This window comes from Ciconia boyciana, chromosome 4 (genome assembly GCF_034638445.1).
Source record: "Ciconia boyciana chromosome 4, ASM3463844v1, whole genome shotgun sequence".
Taxonomy (NCBI): Eukaryota; Metazoa; Chordata; class Aves; order Ciconiiformes; family Ciconiidae; genus Ciconia; species Ciconia boyciana.
Genome location: NC_132937.1, coordinates 60141634 through 60164488, shown reverse-complemented (window position 1 = coordinate 60164488; position 22855 = coordinate 60141634). Strand labels below are relative to the sequence as shown.

Below are 22855 nucleotides of genomic sequence, written 5' to 3'. Positions count from 1 at the left end.
CCGTGCCGGCCGCCGCCGCGCCAGACCCCGCACCAGGCTGCGGGCCAGCCTTTCAAATTCACCATCCCGGAGTCGCTGGACCGCATCAAGGAGGAGTTCCAGTTCCTCCAGGCGCAGTACCACAGGTGAGCGCCGGCGGGCCGCCTCGGGGCGGGCGGTCGTGGCCCCGTCCCCGGCCGGGCGCGGGGGGCTGCACTGAACGGCCGCGTCCAGGCGGTGGCGTGCGGCGTCGCGGCTGAGCCCCGCCGCGGGACCCGGCCGCCCCGGCACCGCCGGCCCTGGCCGGCCGGTTTGGTGCGGGGCGGCGCGGGGACCCCCGGGCCCCAGCGGCGGCGAGGGGTGCCCGGAGGACGGGGCGCTCAGGAGGAGGCAGCCCTACCCTGCGCGGGTGCTCCTGACGATGTGCTGCCCGGGCGCCTGCGAAAGGGTGGTAATGTCGAAGCTGGAGCGGTTCGGCGCTTGTATGCATTTAAAAAAGGAAAAAAAAAATTGTTAGGGATCCTTATGTGGAGGATTTTTTTAAGTATATCGAGAGAAGACCTGCGCTAATTCTGTGGCACAGAGCATTAAGGAGGCTAATTCTCATGTTTGCTCATTTGTGTGGTGTTAATGCAAAGATTAATAAAATGCCAACGCGCGGTGCTTAAAGAGCCAAGAAGGACTGTTAAAGCACACGAGTACTGGAGTACTAACACAAAGTTGACGTGAATCTACTGAAGCCGTGACATGCGTTTCTGATTGCTATGCTGTCCTTCAGGCGTTCTTGTTGCGTTTGTGCTTGCTGCTGAGGTCCCTACAGAGATTTAGCGTATGGGTTCTTGTGTACACAGGGCAATTGGCATTAAGGGGCATTAATCTTCCTTAATTTTGTGCTTATGTACACCTGCAAGATCTGGATAGGAATAAAAGCTTTTCAGGTTTCCTAGTTAGAAATTGCTTGGTTTTGATTAGGCTTCCTCTTTCTTACCTATGATAATGTAGTCTTAGTCTTATCTAAAATACTTGTTTAGGCCATTTATTACTTTAGAAATGCAGCGTAAACTATAAACATTCGGTATCACGGCTGTAAGTACAAGATGCTGGTTTACACACTAACTGTTCCCTGGGATGCTTACTAGTGTCATTTTAAAAAGAAAAAATTCGGTTTGTCAGAGAACAAAGGGAATGTTGAGACATTTGCCCTCAGTGAAAGCAGTCAGAATTATACTGTTGTTAGTGATGAGATATGCAAATGCCAAATGCAACTTCTTTCCATTTATGGAAACAAAAATAGAAAACAAACTTGCTAGTAGATGGTAGTCAAAGTTACTGATTTTCAAGCTGTGGGCAAGATAACATTAACTAGAGTGTACTTAAGGTTAAGAATTATAGACATACTCCAGTTGTAATTGTAAATGTGAGTGGTGTTACTTGGCAGTAATTTACTAAATGTCATATGTGAAGGAATACCTCTGTTTTACTCTTGAGAAGTACTTTGGAGAAATTCACATCCTGTTATAGCTTGAAAGTTGTAGCCCTTCATAGCCACTCTTCGTCAAAGCATGAAGATTGGATATATTTGGGTTTGGAGACAGTTTGGGTCTCATACAGCACCCATGAAATACCTTTTAAATTTCCTGTTCAGCCTTTGTATTTAAAGTATGAATTAAGTCTTTCTGTATTTACATGTTAGTTTATGAGGTTTTTTTAATTAGCTGCTTCTGTCAAAATATGAATTAAGTGGGTAGATGTCAAAACGAATCACATAACAGTTACATTAAAGTGTGATCTATTTTGTAGCCTTAAATTGGAATGTGAGAAACTGGCAAGCGAAAAGACAGAAATGCAGAGGCACTATGTGATGGTAAGTATATTTGTTTTTTCTGTATTTCAGTAAATATCTCCTAATACAATGTAGGCCAGCATAAGAAAATAATGTATGCTCCTTTATTTGCAGTATTATGAAATGTCGTATGGATTAAACATTGAAATGCACAAACAGGTAAGGCATTTTGTTTTCTAAACCACAAAATCTGCAGTCTGTCTAGTGCATTTAAATGTAGCTGTTCTGTTTATGTTTGGATGACTGTATCATGTGTCTGAATCAATAGGTTGATGTGTAGCCATGATTAGTAAACCTTTGCCTACCTGCTGTCCAATGAGGTATAGATTAGGTTGAGCGACAAGGGTTTCTTGATATTGGTCCTGAAAGACATTGGCAAAAATAGGAAAGGTCTTGTGTCTGTGATTTCAAAAATATAATTCAGTGCTTTACGTTGTTTTCTTTTGTTGGTGGTAGAGCCTTTGGTATGTAGAACTGGTCTTACGCGTGTTTAGTGTATGTAGTGATAGTTGCTCAGATCCTTGCCATTTAAAGGTATGAAAAGATTAGTGACTTGGAAAGCTCTAGTTATGACTATGAGTTTGCAAGTTCCCATAAAATTCACACTTATGGCCACTATAATGGTGAATAAAGAGTATTGAACTGGAACAAGACACTAAGGACCTCATAAGAGAAGAAAAGCTAAATGATTGCTCAGCCCAGAGGACCCTCAATTGAGTAGTCATTGTCTGCCAAATAAAGCATTAATGGCAGGGTGTAAGTATTCTGTAGATATGCTGACATTCACTTTTTCATCAAGATGCTGGTACAATAAGTCTTTCAGAAATCGATGGCCTCTTAAAAAAAATTATCATTAGATGAAGTTGCACAGTTGGACACATTTCAAAGTGCAACAATACAATTCTTTCGTGATGTGTATGTGCTATTTCATCTGAAACTCTTGTTTCATTAAATTAAAGAGCATGGCTGACCGGCTAGGGCACAGCGAAGAAATTGATTAGTTCAGGCTTTGGATCTTCAGTATATTCAAAGACTTTCATTAAGCAAGTGAATTGCAGAGTTGAATTTTGCTTTTGCAACTCTGAACTCTTTGATTTTTGTTTTGTTTTCCCCTAAAAATATTATATTTGATAGGGTGGTATTGTAATTCCATGATAACTTTCTGTCTTCAAAACCGGGTAGGTATTCTCTTGGTTTTTAGAGGTACACTTGTTTGAATCCAAAATGCCAGTAAAAGAAGAAATATTATGGCAACCTAATTTTTTTAAGTAATACACTGAATAGGTAGACAGAACAACTAGAGTAGTGTTCGACTTGGTTCTGTACTATAGCTGCATTAGTCTTCTTGTGTCTTGTGTTTTAGAAGAATATCAGTTTTTCTGTGAGGTGACTTTTCTGGGAGCTGTGATTTGGAGACTTCTTTCTTGGATTTCTTTTTTTCTTCTCTTAAACAACTTCTTGGCACACTGTAACCTGTGAGGAAGCCAACATCTGTATAGGAGCCTCATTTGGTGTGAAATGGATGTAGTTTTCAGAAGATCTTTGAAGAGGATGTGTGAGTTCAGTAAATGCACTAGGAATTAACTTTAGATAAAATCAATTAAGCCCACAAGATTAAAGAGTGTCAGAACTGAGGTTTCCACTTTGACCTTAACATCTGTGTATTGCAAGGGTTTAATGTTCTGTATGTATGGCAACTATAATTACATACCCAGTAGGCAGTGATACTTTGCAAGCTTTTAAGATTTATGATGGAGCATTATACCTGTGTTGGTTCTAGCTGGGGAGAGTAGAGCACACTTGGTCTGTGTATGCTCTTAAGAAAAGAATAAGCTTTTGAAGGCATAAATACATTTCCCTGGATGTGAGTCTCAGATACTATGCTTTTACATGTTAAGTAATTCTAACTTCCTATAAAAGTAGCCTCTTCTTGTTAAAGACTCTTGATTTATATACCTGCAATGAGGATGCCAAATGGTGTTACAGTTCAGTATGTAGGTGGTCTTAGGTTTTTTTTGTTTCCTGTAATCTACCAATGACATTCTTCTGAATTTCCACCACTAACGATAAGTTCTGAGGAGGCTTTTGGCAGATAGTAATCATAATTCTTATTAAAACTGGTGACGTCTAGCCCCAAGGGTGTAGCCAGGCTCAAATTGATGCTTTTTGCTGGCTGATCACCAGCATGGCCTAAGTGCTCATTATGTTGTAGAGAGGGCCTTTGGAGCTCTCATTACGTTTGACAGGAATTCTCTCTAGGGGGAAACTGGGCATTAGCTAGACTCCTGACAGGCTGAAATTATTCCTGCTTTATGGCTTATAACCAAATGCTAGCAAGGCATCATCAAGGGACACGAAAAATTGTCATTTCTGACAACATCTTAGTTACTGAAAAATGCAGTGATGGGGAAACTTTTCACTGAACAAGCTTTAACGTTTTTAAGGCCTGCCTCCTATGTGGATGCTACACTCACTCTGTGTGAAGCCCTTCAGAGTGCTTGGGCTGCTGATTGAAAAACAAAAAATTACGCTGCAGCAATGTTTCTTTATGCAGTGTGGTGCATACATCACTATTAAGGTAGAGTCACTTCGATAAAATGAAGTATTTGCAGTTTGCCTGCATGTGAAAGGGTTGATTTCCTGTACTGATACAGTTGCATCAGCATTTCCCTCCTCATTTGATTTGGTAATCTATTACAATTTGACTGAAACTAAGTTAGTCAGTACTTGAATGTTGCTATAAACAGGCTTAATTGAGGTGAACTTTCCATACACAAACAGCTGTACTGCAGAGCTTTCCACTTGAATGCATTGCATTTGAGCCCAGAAATGGCCATGGTAAGGCTTCCTTCACAACTTTAGCTTTGGCACTTTGCAGTGTTTAATTGCATAACTGCATGCTTAAATCCAGGTGCTGCTGCTGCATTTCAACCTGCTGGCTGAACAGTGGTCAGGAAATAATCCTTTTGGCATATTTGTGGCTGGTTTGTTGGGGTTTTTTATTGTGTCTCTGTGGTTTTTTTATTTTCTTTCTTTTTTTTAAGAATTTCAGAGGTTATTTCTTAAGAGGATGTTGTGTGTGGATTCTTACACTGTTTTCAGAGATAATTATTTTAAGGCGACTAGTTACTGACTAAGGTTTGCATGCCTCAAAAAGAAACAAGCCTATTTGTTTAGGATACCGTTGATTCAGATACCGTTTTCAAATGTGTCAAGAAGACAGAATGAATAAGGATGTTTTGTGTGGTCTTAAGTTTCTCTTCTGTGTTATACCGTCCAAGTCAGATTTTTCTCATTGTGACATCCGTGGCTGGCAAAGCAGATGCATCAACTCTTAGCGCCAAGATGTAGAGTTGGTTGGGTGTTAAAAATCACTCTGTACTTAAAGGGTTGCTGCCCTTGGCTATTAGGGCAGCGCCTCTTTATTTTCACCAGCTCTGTCTGTCATCTTCTGTCATAAGTCAGAAGATAAGGCTTCCTGTGTGTTTAATGCCTAGATTGTTTAGGTGCAAGATTAGCTTTTGTTCAGTGGCAGGCAGCCAAAGAAAGAAAAATTCATCACTGCTGAACCAACTGACAGACTATATAAACTACTACAGTATGTGGGTTTCTGCTGTCCCAACGGTGACAGCTAGGTTTCCCTCTCTTTGGGTGGGTTTTTGTGATCTCTGTGACCTGCCTGGAGGCAGACCTGTCATTCAGTACCTTGCCTCTTGTAGAAAAGTACACAAACTCCCAAACTGCATTACGTTAACCAGTTGTACAAAAGTTAAATGTCTGTTTTAGCCCGGACTGTTTTGTGGAATAATTTCTAACGCTTTACAGCAAAGGACAGAATCTTCTACTGGTATCTCATTAGAACATCAGTCTTCAGGAGTGGGTTAAATAGAAGAGAATTAAGGAGCTTAGTTAGCTCTCTACAGTTCTTGAGTAGGGTGGCTGTGCTGTTGAACGGGATTTAAAGATAAATTAATTTTTTTCCTCTTTTCCTGCTTGCATTTTAATTATTGGAATGAAAAAGTTCATGAATCCTTAAGGTTTTGGTGGTGTGCAGTGAGTGTTTCAAAAGCATTTTACAGTTGACACGGCCACATAAGACATGCAAAACCTGTTTTTATTTAAAACAGAAAATGGTAAGGTTGATTGGGACATAGTATTTTTCACTCAAAAAATTGTACTTATTCTACAAATACTGGCTTTCTAAATGAGTACAGTTATATCACTGGTGCAGCCATTTCAATCACAACTAGAGTTGCCTGTTTGAACAGGGAGGAAAGACTGGAGTAATGACCTCAGCTTTCTCAACTTTTGAACCACATTCAGACTCGAGACCAGAATTATTGTTAAGGAGTTATCTAACAGATTCAGGGCACTGTGAAATATGTTTCCATGCTGCTTTTAGATAACCATATTGTCAGATACCATCTATTATGTCAACTCCATATACAACTTAATCTGAAAGTATGTCACAGTGTAAACACTGTACATATGTTAAATACTGCCTGATCATCTCGCATTTTAGACTTCGTCTATCAGATTTCAGGTTCTTCACAGAACCGTGGAGGGAGAGAGGAAACGTGTTCCTACCAGCTACGTTGTTGAACTTCCCTTGCCTTGCTGGAACTTAGGTTGCCAAATGTCTGATGTACTTTATGGATCGGTTCAAGTGGGCAAAAAAATTTCCTGGTATTTTTTGGGGCAGGGAGAAGAGTAAGAGGAAAGATGTGTTGTGAATGTGCAGTACCCCTTCTGTCACTACAGATTCCGGGGGAAAAGCTTAACGCTTTTCCTCCTCCTGTTACATGTTATACCAAATCAAGCTGAGCATTTGAACTTCCTTTCCTCCCACCCTACTCCAGCACTTAAGTGTTTGTAGCAAAGCAGTAAAATTGCATTGTCTCTTCTGTGTAGAATGGAAGATAGGATCTTCTAGGTTTGATAGTAGGTCACCATTGGCATACAGTAAAAGCCTTTAAAATCAATTTTAGGTTAACTGGCACTTAACAGAATACTACACAATACTGTTACTTTAAAAATGATAACAGCTTTGAGTAGAACTAATGAGGTTATCTTTCCACTTGAAGTAAGATTTAGGGATACCTAATGGCAATTATGTCAAACACTATTATTTTCATCTTTTGCATCACACTTGTTAGGTGGACTCTGGATGTAGCTATTTGAGCAATAGTAGTTGTTCACATAGTTCCTTTCAGGGGAAAAACAACAGCTGACAGGGAGAATTCCTGGTTTTTCAGCATGGATTTGTCAAAACAGCTAGTTTAATGGATCACTCCTTATAATTACTAGTAAGCCATGGCTTTTAAAGTACTTGCAACTTGGTCCCATGTTCAACCTGAACTTGCAACCTGTGCATTTGCAAGTGTCAAATTTCCATCATAAGTATTTTGTGGAGATAATCTTGTGTAACATCTCTGGGCAACACTTTCCAGTATTTGACCACCTGCATTGTGAAGAATTTTTCTCTTCACTAACTGGGACTTTGCCTTTCTACACTGGTGACCATTACCTGCCTTTTGTTCTTCTGCTGTGCACCTCTGAGAAGAGTCTTGGCTTAGTCTTCTCCATAATCACCTCTTTGTCAGCAATCAGATCTTCTCTCCCATTAATCCTCCTCTTCTTGAAACTAAACAAATCTAACTTCTTCCTGGTACATTGTGTGCTCTGATTCCCTGATCATCTTACTAGTGTCACTTAATGACTTGCTCCAGTTCAGCAACATCTTCCTTCTTGCCAAACAAGGGGAACAAAAAGGGGAACAATTTATTTTAATCAACCAGCTGGTTACAGTCATACTATTGCACCTTAGTATGAGGTGTAGCCTTCATCAGCACCAAGGGTGTGGGACTGATGTGTATTCAACTTGTCCTCCAGGACACCTGAGCCCTCTTCTGCAAAACTACTTTCTAGTGTGTTTCCACCCTGGCTATGCTGTTGTGGGGAGGAGGTGGTCCCAGGTGCAGGACAAAACCCAACCTTTGCTCTGAACCTGGTTTCCACTATCTTTTTTTATGGCCCCTAGTTCTCAGAATAGACAAGTGGTTGATGCTTAGCTGCTTTCTCAATGCACTCAATTTTATATCTCTGATGTAACCCATCTGTGTTGACTCCTTTTCAGGCTGGTCAGTCCCAGCCCACAGAGTTGTGTAGCTTGTTTTGATCATCTTCCTTGCTTTTCCCTCAACCTTTTTCATTTTTAACTTAGCCTGTCAAAATGAGGGGACTAGTACTACATGCAGTTCTCAGGGTGCAGGTGAACCAGAGATTTATATTATCACATAATTCTGTTTTCTGGATGTTTTTCTTTTTCTTTTTTTATTTTTATTTCTTTTTTGTCTTTAGTAAAGTTCCCTATATTGGATTTCTCTTTTGGCTGCCATGAAAAGCTGAACTACTGGAGTCACCTTTTGCATTTGAGGTCTTGCTCATGAATGATGATTATAAGCTCAGGAGCCATCACTTTACATTGAGGCTAGGGATGGCTACTCCTAGTGTGCATAAATTTTGTTTATGTACAATTCTTTTCATTGCCCATTTAGACTTGTGAGGTCTCTGCAGTTCTTCATCCATTGTTTTTACTTTGAATGAATGCTCTTATGGAGCAAGCTTTCTTACTGCTTGCTGTCTTTTCCAGGCTGCACTGCTGAATGTGTTAATAAAACAGATTGTAGTAAAGGCCCCTGTGAAACTCCACTGGTGACCTGTTTATGGCATAGTGCTGGAGATGATTGAAGAGTAGATTAGAGCTTGCTGAAATTGACTTTATTCTTAACTGAACTCTAGTTTAAATTTGAATAGGTTTAAAAATCAGTTATTTCCTGAGGTTGTCTCTTTTAAAAGAAGGCCTAGCAATGCAGTTTTTTTGGTACTTAAAAAAACCACAGCCCTGTTGCTGTGTCAAGATTGATATGAACAAATGGAAACAATGTTGAATTCTCTCATTTGGAACCATAATCACGGTATATTTAAATGAAATTGGAATAGAAAAAAGTTTATAGCATTATTTCATAGGGTAGTAGTATTTTAAGTTTGTAAGTGTTGAGGATTATTTTAGTTGTTAGCAAGCCTAGTTATAAAATATGCTTTCTAGTATGGGGAAAGCAGTTCAGGAAATTAATCAGTTTGGCAGGTCTCACTGAACTTTTTATAATTATAATAGTTTTCTGGGGCTAATGATAAATTGCATAGTGTTTAAGACGACTCTAATCTCTAATTGGGGATTGGCTGAGTTGCTCTCCCCTTTTCTTTAGGTTCTTCAGACATGTGAACAAATTAGCACAGATGATTAAATTACAAATTAAAATTCTTCGAGGGGTGTTGGGTAAGCTTTGTGTCAGGGCTGCTTATCTGGAAATATCTGGTACTTCTCAGGTGATCCAAACAGCTAACTAGCCTTTTTGGCTATGTGATAACAAAACAGAAAACTGAGGTTAATTTGTGTTTTGGTGTAGGGTTGGGGTTTTTTGTTGCTTTGTTTATCCCCCTTCCCCAGCAGCATGGATGTTCTTTTTTTCTGTTCAGTCTTTTTTTTATTCCTCTTGAAGCTTTTTGATGTTTGTGTAAACAGTTGGTCAAAGCCACTTACTTGTAAGGTGACCAGTCAGTGTATTGACAAGAACAGACACAATAGAAAACTGCATTAGGAGGCAAGCCGTTGGGATTTGCAGTAAATATATTACAGAACACAAGTGAATTGCCGATACTGCTTGTTTAGCAGTTTGCAAGGGCAATGGTAGTATGGATTTTTGAATTAGAAGGGAAGGACTGTTCTTTCTCTGTGCTGGAACATCTAGTTGATGGCTGAGGAAAAAATTGATTTAGAGAACAAAATGCTGCTGCCTCTATTTGTGCCATTTTAAAGGCTTCTACGGATTAGCAAGCAAAAACAAAAAGATAGCTTTAAGTTTTGGAGAAGCGGAGCAAGAATGGGTATGCTTGTTCAGCTGCATCTTGATTAGGTATTAAGTCTATGAGGAAACCTGCTTTTGGTAGGTCAAGAAAAGGAACGGACATCTGAAACTGGGTGGTTTTTATGATCTGTGGAAATCTGCCTAGTTATGAAATTGTTTTAAAGTGTTCTAAAACCCCCAAATTGCTGTGGTGTCTGTTTCATGGTATGATGAGCTCAACTTTTTTAAAATGTAGAAGTTTGAATTAAATCCCTGGGGTAAGAGATGAAAAACCCACGATTTCTTGGGGAAAATAACTAATAGATCATTCTTTTGTGGTGTTGCCACAATAGTTTCCATTTACAATAAAGTTGTTTTGTTTTGTTTTTAAAAAGTGATAAATGTTTCAGCTGTTCTTCATGTGTGAGTTTGGATGTAAGGTCATTCTGAATTTCTGTTTTTCTAACTGGTTATAAGGCTTCTAGCCATTACTTTGCAGACAGCTAGCTGTCTGTGGCCTCAAATGATGGACCTAAACTGCTAGTTAAGCAAAAACAAAATCTTTAATTAACAAGACCTATGGGAAGCTCTTAGGTTGTTTCTTTAAATGGATATATGAACTGTAGAATCACAGCACTAGAAAGGACCTAGTGCCTCTCTATGTCCTAGCAGGATTGGCTATACTGGTGTCATTCCTGATAGAGTGCTTGTCCTATCTCTTAGCAAAAACTTAACAATAGTGGCGACTTGCAAGCTCTCTAGGTAGCAGAGTGATTTTTATGTCCTTGCTGTTGAGGTACTTCTTCAATTACAACTTCAATCTTTTCTGTTGCAGCTTCAGCTCTTTACTATGCATTTTCTTCACCATGGATAGGGAAAGCAGGCCATTCCCCTGCCTTCCAGAACCATTTTGTATACATCTACAGTCTAATTTTCATTCTCTGAATGTTGTTGCCCAGCTGAAGTACAGTGCCCAAAATAAGTGCAGTACTCCAGGGGAGGAAATGCCGTGCTGAGTGGCATAGAAGGTTTACTTAGCGTACGGCTTACTGTAGTGACAGCCTTTTTTGCAAGAGCATGCTATTGATTTATGTTCAACTTCTGATCCGCTGTGACCGAGAGATTCCTTCCTGGCCCATTATTTCCTTTTCCTTTATATTCCTGTCTAGGCATGCTATGGTCCTTTATCCCTATTTACCCCTATCCTTTTTCCTTTGTAGTCCATTTTCCCATTCACTGCAAAGTAAGTTCTGAAGCTATTCTGTGGCATATTCTGTCTTTCTCAGCTTGAAGCTCTCTGCAAATTAAGGATTAGGGCAAATGAAGAGATCTTCATGCTTGTTAGTGGGAAATACTGAAAAGTACTGGGCCTATCATGCATGCACACCTTAATTTGCAGAAGAAGGATGTATTCATACATGGTTTAATCATCAAGCAGTTTTGTACTTGTTCCCGTGATGTTTTAGCTGTGCTGTGCTGTTTGTGTTGTTCCTAAGAGTGCTATGAGTGTCAAATCCTTAGCGAGGATGTTAACATCATCTGCCTCGCTTAGCCATAATTACTTTACCTTTTTGGACATTGCATAATTCTGATGTTGTTCACTGCTGAAAAATACTTCTGAGTTGTGATTTATATCCCTGTTTCACCTAGATGTTTATGGATAAGAGGCTTTTTAATGCCCCAAACTTAAGGAATAGTAATTAAGCTGGAGTGTCTTTGCTCCTTCATTGTCTGTTTTCTGTCTGTTAGGCACTGTCCTTTCATAGTTTCCTATCTACTTGATGTTTGCAGGTTCTGCAAGGTATCCACTAGCTGCTCAGTCTTCACTAATGTGCTCTTTTTATTTCATCAGGCCTAGTCAATTTGAAGACATTTTACTTGGAATGCTCTGGTCTGTTCCTTTCCTGTTTAAGCTGCAGTGTTGAGCTTATGCAACTAGTAATTTAATTATGTGGTTGGTAATGATTCTTGTATAGTTAAAATAGGTGCAAAAAAGTATAGGCTTTTTGGCCTTCTTGGTATCCCTTGACCATATCTTTCCTTTTCTAATTGAGGGGATTGAACCATTTGTTTTTGTTCTCCTCCGACTATTCCAACCTGTAGAGCACTAGCTTTACTTTAGCTGTTGCTTACTAGTGGCACATAGTTACAAAAATACGTGCTTGTGCTGTATATGTTCATACTGCTTCACCTGACCTAGTTTCCACTTCCTGTACACTTTCCTGTTTGTATGAAGTCAGTTAAGAATTTGGGATTTAGTCTTTTGGCACAATTCCATCCCTCCTCTTTTTCTTCTGTCCCTTCTGCTTCCATTCTCTGGTGTATTAACTGTCATCCATGTCCTTAATGTTGTTTCATAAAGAAAATGTCAGCTCTCTGTAACAGCATTTTACCTCCCCTCTCAGTAACAGGTCCTATAAAGCTGATCTTACCATTTGGCATTCACTTTCCTGAAGTCTTACTGGCTTTTTCATTCTTCTTCCTTTCCCAATGATTATGAACTCTGCAATGATTGTCAGTCTCAATCAAATTAGTTTCTATTCGGACAGTTTCAATCAGTTCTTCTCTATTAGAATGTAATCTATATGGTATTTTTACTAGTTTTTTGTATTCTGTGAGCCACAGAATGTATATTAAAAAAATAATAAAATGGGGAAGAAACTTATTGACATGTTCCCAAGGTTTTGCTGAAAAATTTCCAAACCTTTTTCTCACATAGTGAAAATCTCCATCATTTTCACCTTCCTTCCAAATTCTATGTGGTGGATACTTCTGCTAGTTGCTACCAAGAGTTGTCCATCTTCTTAACTTGTTATTCATTAGTGAGTTACCTCACGGCACCTGAATCACTGATACGAACACCTTTTTAAGGCCTTAAATTGTTTCTTTGACTTGACAGATTTTTGAAACTGAGCTGTGAATATACTAAGTATTGTAGAATGATGAAATTACAGTTAAGATACAAAAGTGCATGTGACTTGATAAGTTTAATTTGGTAATTATTTCTAAAGTCCTGGTGAATGTAGTGTATTGAATTTTTTTCCCCATATTTCAGGCCCTTGTCCTGATGTGTCTTGTTTAATTTCAGATGGCATGCTTATTGTTCTAGTCAAGTCCAGATTCTACTGCTATTATAGTCTTACTTGAATGTTGATATGGACTGAATCCTGACTGGGAGTTTTGTTACTGACTTGCATACTGTAAATGTGTATGTTTGGTTTGAGGAACTTCATGCTCTAACTTTTAGAAGCTGTGTGGTTCTAGGCACTTCTCCAGCTATGCAAGAACTCTGACTTTCTACTGCCATCCCAATAAAGTGGGTCAGTGTAGCAAGTGCTGCAATGGTGTATGCAGAAAGTTGGATGTGACTTGTGGGAGTGAGAGCAAAACTAAGGGTAATCATGCAAAGCATGTTGGATAATTTTGGAGACCACGCTTCTTGCAGAGCACCATAAGAGCACGTGAGAGTGCAGTCCTGTGGGAAGAGGGGAGCGCATCTGATAGCTTACTGTCCCCCCAAAAAACCTCTGCTCCCAGCTCAGTTCTGGTACTTTGGGCTGCTCTGCTATCTGATGGATGCCTCCTATGAGCCTATTTAACTTGCTGATGTGGTGGTCTACTAAGCTGGCCCTTTCCCTCCTATAGTAATGTCTTCTGCTTGACTAGTTAGTGGAGATGTTGAACAAGTCCAAATGTCTCCTGCGTGGTTTGAAGAAAGTGTGTATCTGGAAGCAAAGGTAGCAAGACCTTCTCTTCCGGATTGGAGTCAGCTTCTGACTTATTCAGCATCTCATGGAATCAAAATAAAAATGGGAACTGTGTGTGATGGAAAACAACTTGAAAGTAAAATAAAGCTGTGTGCTCACTTTGAGATTTAAATACTTCTGTGTGTATTGAAGGTTAGCTTAGGCATGGAAACTAAGCTGTGGAACTAAAATTTGGATAAACACACCCTTTGTAGTTGTGAGTGCTTTAGCAAGATGGGCTAAAGTTGGATTAAAGGAGAAATGTGATAACTGTCCTGTTTAGTCAAGTTTAAGAAGAGTCTTGATATAGTGAAGATGTGTGAAAGGAGCACTTTAACATCCTGACAACAGCTTCTTTGTTGCCAGTTGGCGTGGGTTCAACAGGATTTACAGCTCCAAATGGGATGGGCAGTTGTGTACAGTGGTTCATTGAGAGCTACATAGCATCCTCTCTCTTATTATAGAAAGCATTGAAATTAGACATCTGAAATATATCCAGTCACTTCACTTTACAGTTGAACGAAGTCCAAACCTGTAGTAGATGCTTGGCAAGTGTAGCTGTTGACTTGTGCATCGTATGTAGCTTATGTTTAAATTAACATGACCTTTCTGTAATTTAAACTGACATCTAAGAGGATTCAGATAAATGTAGTTTAGGTACTGAATTAAAAAAAATAAACTAATTTCACTTTGGAAACTATCTAGCATTCTGTAGCTTTATCATTTTGAGTTTTTATTCTGTTAATATTTCTGTTACTTCTTCCTTTCCCCACTCCCACTTGCAATATGGTGATTTTTTTTTTTCATAGCTAAAGATTTTTCATGCCAGTCTTCTGGGGGTTTTAATATCATCATCTTGTGGGTGGCTGATCTTGCAATTAAAATGAGTAGTACAAATGTGGGGCAGAGGGAAAGCTGTATTTGTTAATGATATGTCATGTTAAACTGACAGCTTATGCCCAAAATACAGAGATTGTTCCTGTCGCTGAAATGAGTGCTACCCATTGCCGCTTGTCACATTGAATTTCACGTATCTGTTGAGAATAAACCTTCCCACCCCCTCCTATTGGTGAGAATATTAGTAATGACAGTGTTTATAATTTAAAATAGAGTTTGAAGGCCAACTTCCACAGTTTGTCGCAGGGTGGTTAATATGGTGGTAAAGGGGAGATGAATGTGGCTACTTGTGCGAGTCTATTTCTCAGGAGGCCTGTAAATTTGATTGGCTGCTGCAGTTCTAGCAGAATCATTCGATTTGAGAGCAATAGAAAGATAAGATATCCAATTACTCAAATGATTTGCAGGGTTAGCCAACGTTGTCATGGAGATGCGAGTTGGAACAAATTAAATTTTAAGCAATAAAATAATCTTAAAGCACGTCTGGGAACAAGAAAATTTGGCAGTGGCACTTACCTGAATTGAATCTTAGCTTGACACGCCGTTGTTTGACATTGATATACTATGGAGGCCTAAACTTTTAAATGGCATGTTGCCTTTATTTTTTTATTTCCTTTTGCAGGCATTGCCAAAACAGATTCTAGTGTATTAGTTTTAAATAAAAGGGCATTAATAATATATGCATATCTCAGTGCTCAACATGGATTCAATAACTCATGAACAGCAAAGTTCACAGAATGCTAGCCTTAATCATTTGAGGCTTTTGAATATTTAAGTTTTGAGATTTAATTATACCTCCAAAATCCCCTCACCCCCCAAATTTTTAGCAACAAATTTTTGGAAGTGCTTGAGCCTTTCTGTAGCAAAGTTCTAACAAAGCATGCAGAGAGCTAAGCACTGTGGACTGTTTCTTTTTTGTAATTGCTCTGTGAATGTGTGCTTTTTGTTGTCTTCGAAGATCTCAATCACAAAAAGAATAAAGGCTACATTGTTTAAGTGTACTGCTTGTTTCAATGATTCTGATGGAAAAATGAAAGTACTAAAGTACTAAACTTTTGCTCAAGACTAAAATATACACATGCTGTTTCTCACCCAAAGACTTTTGAAATGTAGTATTTAACTGATTTCTGGCTTGCAACAGGGATTAAAAAAATGGTCAAGCATGTCTCATAAAGAGGGCTTTTATCCACATGTCTGTTAGACAGATGGAGATGAAAATTGGTCTGAGGTCAAGCCATTTGCAGCATTCTTATAGCCTTCGATTTTCTTCTCATCCCCACCACAGATAATCTCAAATGATTCAGTCATGACCAAAAGTGCAACGTTGACCTTTACTCCCTAGTGGATTACTGTTACATGCTATAAATGGCAGGAAGTCCATTTTGTTCTTCCAGAAGGAGTTCAGTGTTGTACTTGGCTTTCTACGTGTTGAAGGTGTAAGTGGAGGCAGGGTACTTAAGAATTACCTTCTAAACCTTTTGTGAATGTCATTTGACAGTATGTTCTTTTCTGTGCATTAAAGGCTGCTTCTCTGACTCTTGCTTTAAAGGAATGGATTAGGACATGCTTTTTTGGTATCATCAGAACTTCGGGTTTTCTTGCTTTACTTTTAATCATGTTGTTCCTAAGATGTATTCTTCCCAATCTAATGACAAATGTGATTCTCAAAATTGCATTGAAATAAGTAAAATAAGTTAAAATGTAATAAATGAAAATACATAAGCCTGTCCTTAAGAAGTGGTGATAGAGTGCTTTCAAATACTGTTCTAACTTTGTGATGTAGGAAGTGCAGTTTGTAAGAAAGAATAACAGGCTTCACAATGGACATTTTTAGCTGAGCATTGTTTTGTAAAGGTAGGTCTGGGCAGCTTTGAGGAGTCTCAGCACTAATGGAGCAGTTGTCACAATACAACTGACTGTTAAAAATAATGTGTTGTAAGATTTCATTTTTGCTGTAGATCGCCATGGATGCTATAGCTAAAGTCACTACTGGGACACGTATGGTAGACACTGGTTGGAATAAAACCAAAATTATTATTGTTGAAACCTCTGAAGCAGAAAGGTGATTAACTACTTCTCCTCAGTGGAAGGTTGCATTCTTCACACAGAAGAGAGTGGTGGCTCCTGTCGGCTAGGGCTTCCAGCATTAGTGATAAAATACACGTGGGTATTAGGTATGGTGAGAAACACAGTTAGAGTTTGGATACTTGTATTTCACTTCCTTCTTTTCATTCCAGTGCAAAAATCTGTAGTTGTTTAAGAAATCATGTTGATTTAAGTATGATATCTTACATGGTGCTTTGGAAAGTACAGGCTGTCAAAATGCAAAATGATCTGGAATAGACTACTGTAGATGAAAACACTTCAATACTTTTTTTAACAATGCAGAAGGAAAAAAATTACAATTGTATATACAAGCTCTTAACAGCTTAGTGAAATTACTTATTTAAATGAATATTATATTTACTAACTAGTCTGGCTGCTTTCTTTGTCATTATGTGAAGAATTCACTTTAGCAAGAGACAAACTTAAGTACAAACACTTGAGTTTGGCAATGGTTAGGTCAAAACATTTAAGTCCTTAATTAGATGGAACGGAGGCAAAAAAATTACATGAGTGAAGAAAAAAAAAATCTGTCGGCTCAACTTAATTTTACAAAATGCAGCTGAATTCCTTCATGTTACTTTTTGATGATACTTCAGAAAGGAGGGTAGCACTTCAGTCAGGGGTCTGACAGGCTTGTCATTTGCAAATAACTCAAAAGACAATCATTACAACAGCAAGAACCAGTGAATGATGTAGTTTTGCCATTCTTTGATGGGCCCCACACTCGAGTCCTCTATTAAAAATGAATGTATTCAAGAGGCTCTGCATTAAGAACACAAACAATTAAGGGCACTTCAGATGCTTTGCTAAGAGCTGACATAGAGCTAGGAGGGCTTTCATGAGAGATGCAGGCTTCTACAATCTGCTTTACCAAGGAGCCAAAGAACATGGGCAATTAGTCATGTTTGTCTATGCTTGAGCAGCTTTCTGCAAAATTTTCTTTGTTTACTTATTCTTCTGACTGCCCTACATGTCTTAAGATCAGCAGTTAGATAATAGCTGTGTTATATTGGGAGGCCTCTAGAAGTAACTGATAAGTACCTTTCTTTTAAGACTTTCAAATGCATGAGCCCCAAATCTGGAATATATAGCTTACTCTAATGCCACCAGTTACTGATGTCTAGTCTTGATTAATGAAGCTCTCCTAGACTCCTTCAAAAAAGGTTTTTGCTTTCAAGAATGAATATATACACACACGTGCGCGCATATATACTCAAAGATATTTCACCTTGAAAGGTGAAAGTACCTTGCCTTTTGAACAGCTAGATTTATATTTAAAGTAATGAAAGTTCCTTTTTCTCAATTCTGAAAACAACCACTTGCAACTCCTGATGGGCAAGATTAGGTGACTTGTGCATTAAAACCTAACTTTCATAACTCACTAGAGAACAAAAATATTTTTTTAACATGTTTGTGAATAAGAATAGTTTTTACTAAACATTTGAGGGCAGCAAACAGAAGATGTATGAAATCTCATCGTGGATAAATAATTTTAAGTACTTTATTTAGTAGGCAAACTGCCTTTTAAATGTAAGTAGACTTTTGTTATGATGTATAGAATAGTCTTTTCAGTTTCCTTTCACTGTAAATGTTTCTTAACTGGAACTTGTAATGGCAGCAAAAAATCTCAAAATAAACTTATTTATGGCATGTACATTTAAATTTACCTAGCACTGTGGATGAATATTAAGCATGCTGTTCATGTACAGTCATCAGTACATCATGTACAGTCATCAGTACGTTCATCACTTTGGTAAAGACAAACTCAGAAGGATACATTTTTTCAGTTCTGATATTAAGTCAGGTATGATAGTACTGAGGCAATAATTTTAAAGTAAGATTGACTGGGAAAGAGGGAAAGTTGATTATGCCCCCTTTTTTTTAGAAAATAAATAAAAAATTAAAAAAACTAATCAACCTGCATTGGGTAATTATCACATGATGTTTCATTCTCTTGTGTTAATGTATGCTGTCCTGTATGCTATGTTACTACAGTGAAGCTCAGGTATTTGGGACCTGTGCAGGAAAACCCGGTAATGTGGACAACTTGCGTGTTTTATAGACTCTACTGAAAATACATATATTTTTTTTCTTACAGCTACAATAAGGATACTTATCTCAGTAGTACAGAATAGGGAGACTTTTGTGTAGGCCATACAGGCCAAAGAACTTTTCAGTAGAAACCAAATGAGTTTCTTATTTTAATTTGTTCTTTCTCCTCTTATCACCTGCTATGATTCATCCTGGCTTCTGTCCTGAAAACAAAGGTAATCCCATTGGTCTAGGCCAATTAACTTCTTGGACCCTACACATCTTAGCTAAACATCAGCCAGATTGCTATGTAACAGACTTTCTTTCCATAGCTGACATACCTTGCTTTCTGGAGAGACTTACTAGGTATGTGGAAAAATGCCCTTTAGTACATAGATTCTCAGTCATGTGGGGTTTTTTTGTTGTTAACACTGAAAGTACCAACACTGAAAAGTACCAACACTGAAAGGACCAACAAGTTTGGTAATAGTTAAGTCTAATAACTGATAGTAGTTAGGCTGGTAACTTCCTTGTGTTACCTTTGCTGGTATGTATGTAGTACCGGTGCTAAAGGCCATACACAGAATGATGGGTATTTTATGGTTGTGGCCCAAACAAAACAGAAACAGACCACTGTGGTACTGTGTGAAAAGTTAGTTGTTTCTGTTGATAATAGAGATCTGTTCCCCTTGCTGCAGGGGGAGAAAGATTTGCTGTAAAGCAACTGTCACTTCATTGCCCTTATTTAAGGGGAACTTTTTTGTCCTAGGAAGAAACCATCCCAGAACTGCTTTGGAGGCTCTTGTCTCTGCAAAACTTTAGAGTGGATGTGTCAAATGCCAGACTTTGGTCAGGTGGAGTACTTCAGCTTACGTCAGACACACATGGTAGTTTACAAGTCTCAATACTAACAAGTATTTTCCCTGTGTCTGTCAGAGGTGGGAAAAGAGGCGCTAAAGCTTGCTAGTTGTATTTAGATCCCAAATCACCTGTCTGTTGAGACATAAAAGCGGAGTGTGGCTTTTGTACTAATTACTGTTTGACTGATATATAAGGATCAGCACATTGCAGTGTCTTCCTAAAAAAACTTGGGATGATGGGAAGGCTCAGGGAAAGGCTCAGCAGATGAGTTAGCAATGTTTTCATCTGACTTCTTTGAGAGAGTTTATCTTTGCTCAGGTTTACGTATGTCATTTCATAGAAGGCCTAACGATTCTCAGCAGGGATCTCTTGTGTCTTAAAACAAAAAACCCAAGAAATATCTGTATGGGTTAATGATATGACAGAGACTGACAAGAGCTGCTCAGAGTGTCTTGTACGTAGGCTGTGTTCACATCTGGACGCTAATTTTGGTTTTGTGCAACTATGCTACAGTGTCTGCAGGAGACGTTTTTGAGGAAAACTGTAGGAGTTGTGCAAGTATCTTGAGGGTTAATTATAATGGTGGCTCTGAATGGTGGGCAGATGTATAGGTCTGAAAAGATGTAAGCACAGGTAAGACTGAGTAGTGAGAGAAGAAGATCCCTGTACCCCACCAGAAATCCTGTGTTCAAGTTGACATGCTAAAAGTGGGAGATATAAAAGTGGGAGATACGTAAAACTGTTGAAAAGTGGGACTCAAACACTTCGTTCTGCTGTCTTCTCTGTTGCTTTCAGTGAAGGATTGTTCTGTTCTCTGCTGGTTCCTAGCTTTATTGTTCTCCTGTTACTGATGGTTTCACTAATTTGCTGTTATTGACTATCACATTTTCTGATCTGATTCTTGTATGCATTATTTTAATTCTCTCTCCATATGGATGTTTTAGAAGTCTGTACCTTTTGTCTCCATTCTGCCTTGCTTCTGTTTTGGTATTTCTTTTGTACTCCTGATGGTGTGTTTCTGTCAGGAAAACTAATTTTACCTTCTAATAGGCAGATAAAATTGATCATGAAAGAACCATTTTTCTTCCATGCCTGTCACCTTCATGTTATGCTGCTTGATAATTTGAGTAATAATAAATCTACCTTTTAAAAGGCTTTATCTTGGACTTAATGGATTTCAAAAATGCTTTACTTGTTAATGAGCTATGTACAAGGACCAGATTTGTGCCTAAATGTGTATACAGATTAGGTGCTTTAGACATGGCAGATGTCCTAGAGTAGCTAACTAAATCTCTGTCCTCATCTGAGCTTATATATTAACTATTTGCAGTAGTATGAAGATGCGGATTTTTTGTTACTTTCTTCACTGTGTGAACTTAATATAATCCTGTACAGTGGTTAATACATGGCAACAAACCTAAAACACAGTTTTAATCAAAATACTTTTCCTCTATAGACAGAAATCGCCAAGAGATTGAATACAATTTGTGCACAAGTCATCCCATTTTTGTCTCAGGAAGTAAGTAAAACTGTTCAGCTGTTAAAGTGCAATTATGTTGCTTTTCTGTTTGCAGATTAGCTAGTTTTAAGATGTTAATTTTATCACAATACACAAGTGTAAGGAACATCTGTTATATCTGAAGTGTGCAAACCTCCTGCTAATTTGGTCTAACAAATCTTGAGTTCAAACTAGTGACAATGGCTCAACCTCATTCATTGCCTGAGGAGAGTGGGAGGCTGTGAAATATAACCAATGCAACAAAATGCTTTCATTTCTAATCATGGTGATTGCTTATTTGGTATTCAGTTGTCAAATGTGAATCTAGTGAAATAAGCATGCTTATCTTGTCGACATAATTTGTATCAAATTTTAGTGTAAGAGGTGAGTAGTTATTTCAGATGCAAAACACTGTTTAAGGTTACAAACCTGCATCTGGTCTGAAAGAGTGTGATTGTAGACTATTGTGGGCAGCTGCTGTTACATTTTGAAGCCTGTTGTTTTGGATATGCCTTTTCAAACTCTACAGTTTACAAAGAGTATTTGTAATTCTTGTTGAGTTCAGTGAAGCACTTCTTTTCCCAGTTTGAAATTTCAGTAGGTTTTACTGTGTGAGCACAGTGTATATAAATGTTAAAATTGACACTAGTGTGAAGTTGACATTATGGTCCTGTCAACTCAATTAGAAACTGATTATTCATTTGCCAGAAAATTAATATTGAAGTGGCATGGGGGAAGAGGTGAGCTGGCTGCCTTCAGGGCTCTTGTTTGCTTTTGAACAGGTGAGAAATAGGGCGCTGTTACCTTTTACCTGCATAAGATGTCTTGCAATAGGTAGCCTAGGCTTCTGCAGACAAACTGGTTATTGAGGTGTTTGTGATCCTGGTTTGATTTGGTGTGGTCAATACCTTAACACAAATTCCTCCCCATACCCCTTCTTCTTTTAATAGCATCAGCAGCAAGTGGCCCAAGCTGTAGAACGTGCCAAACAAGTGACCATGGCTGAACTGAATGCCATCATCGGGGTACGTGGCCTTCCAGGTCTACCTCCTACAGTGTGTATAACTTGCTTTCATATCTTACTGCTTTGCTATTTTAAAAATAAGCTTAATGTTTTGATATCTAACACTGTTTTCATGCCCAATGTTGCTGAAGTGTTTGCCTTGCTTCACACAGATTTTAGCAGGAAGAAAGTTAATAGTTTACTTTGTCAGAATGTCATTTTGTGCAGCAACGCTGTGCATAACAAAACTTTTCCTGCAAGAAATACAATGATTAGGAGAGCTGGTTGTTTATTTGTAAGTATTGTATGTCAGTTGATCTAGTTACCTTTGCCTCATGCTTTTTGTGACACTTGAGTTCTTGGAGCCTGTACAACTATTCATTCTTCTTTCTTTCCCTTTCTTGTGAATCTTTCATGAATTTTAAATTAGCAAGCTACTGAAAAGAAACTTCACTTGCTTTTGAAGTAGTATTAATTGTCTGACACAGTGTTCTAATAGCCTTTCACCAAGTATGTGCTTCTAAATATGCTGAAATAAGTTAATACTACTTGCTTGTGACTGGTTGTCAATCACAAGTCATTTGCTTTGTATTAATGAACTTTCTGAACCATACATTCCTTCCGCTGCGTGAGTTCATTTCCCCCACCGCTAAGTCTAGAATATTTCTCATGTTTTCTGCCCTTCCAGACTAAGTGAAAGAAGTAGCTGAAACAAGAACCCGTCCTTTCTGATTTTATTCATATGTGAGCGCCTTGAGCGGATTCAAATTACTCATTTATCAATTTATGTTAATTGCTTGTGAGAAGATGCCCTGCTGGTCTTTATAGTTCCCTCAGACACTTTGTAATGATAATTAGACATGCTGCTGTACGGATTAACAGTGCCATAGTCCAGTGACGTCTACAGACAATGGAACCAGTTAATCCATCTGTGCTTAAAATTACATCCCAACTGGAGATGAAAAAAAAAAAATAGGAGTGAGG

General features: G+C 38.5%; 1 protein-coding gene across 2 annotated transcripts in view; it reads left to right on the top strand.

Moving 5' to 3' along the window:
- LOC140650610 (transducin-like enhancer protein 1) overlaps positions 1–22855 on the top strand; it is an 86943-nt gene that overhangs the window by 1995 nt on the left and 62093 nt on the right. Inside the window, exons 2-6 of one of the 2 annotated variants that reach the window (XM_072859165.1) lie at positions 25–125; positions 1780–1843; positions 1937–1981; positions 20827–20889; positions 21819–21893. In XM_072859165.1, the coding sequence (XP_072715266.1) occupies positions 25–125; positions 1780–1843; positions 1937–1981; positions 20827–20889; positions 21819–21893 (348 nt within the window). Of the gene's footprint in view, positions 1–24; positions 126–1779; positions 1844–1936; positions 1982–20826; positions 20890–21818; positions 21924–22855 lie in introns of both variants that reach the window. The other variant, XM_072859164.1, reaches the window with a different exon arrangement.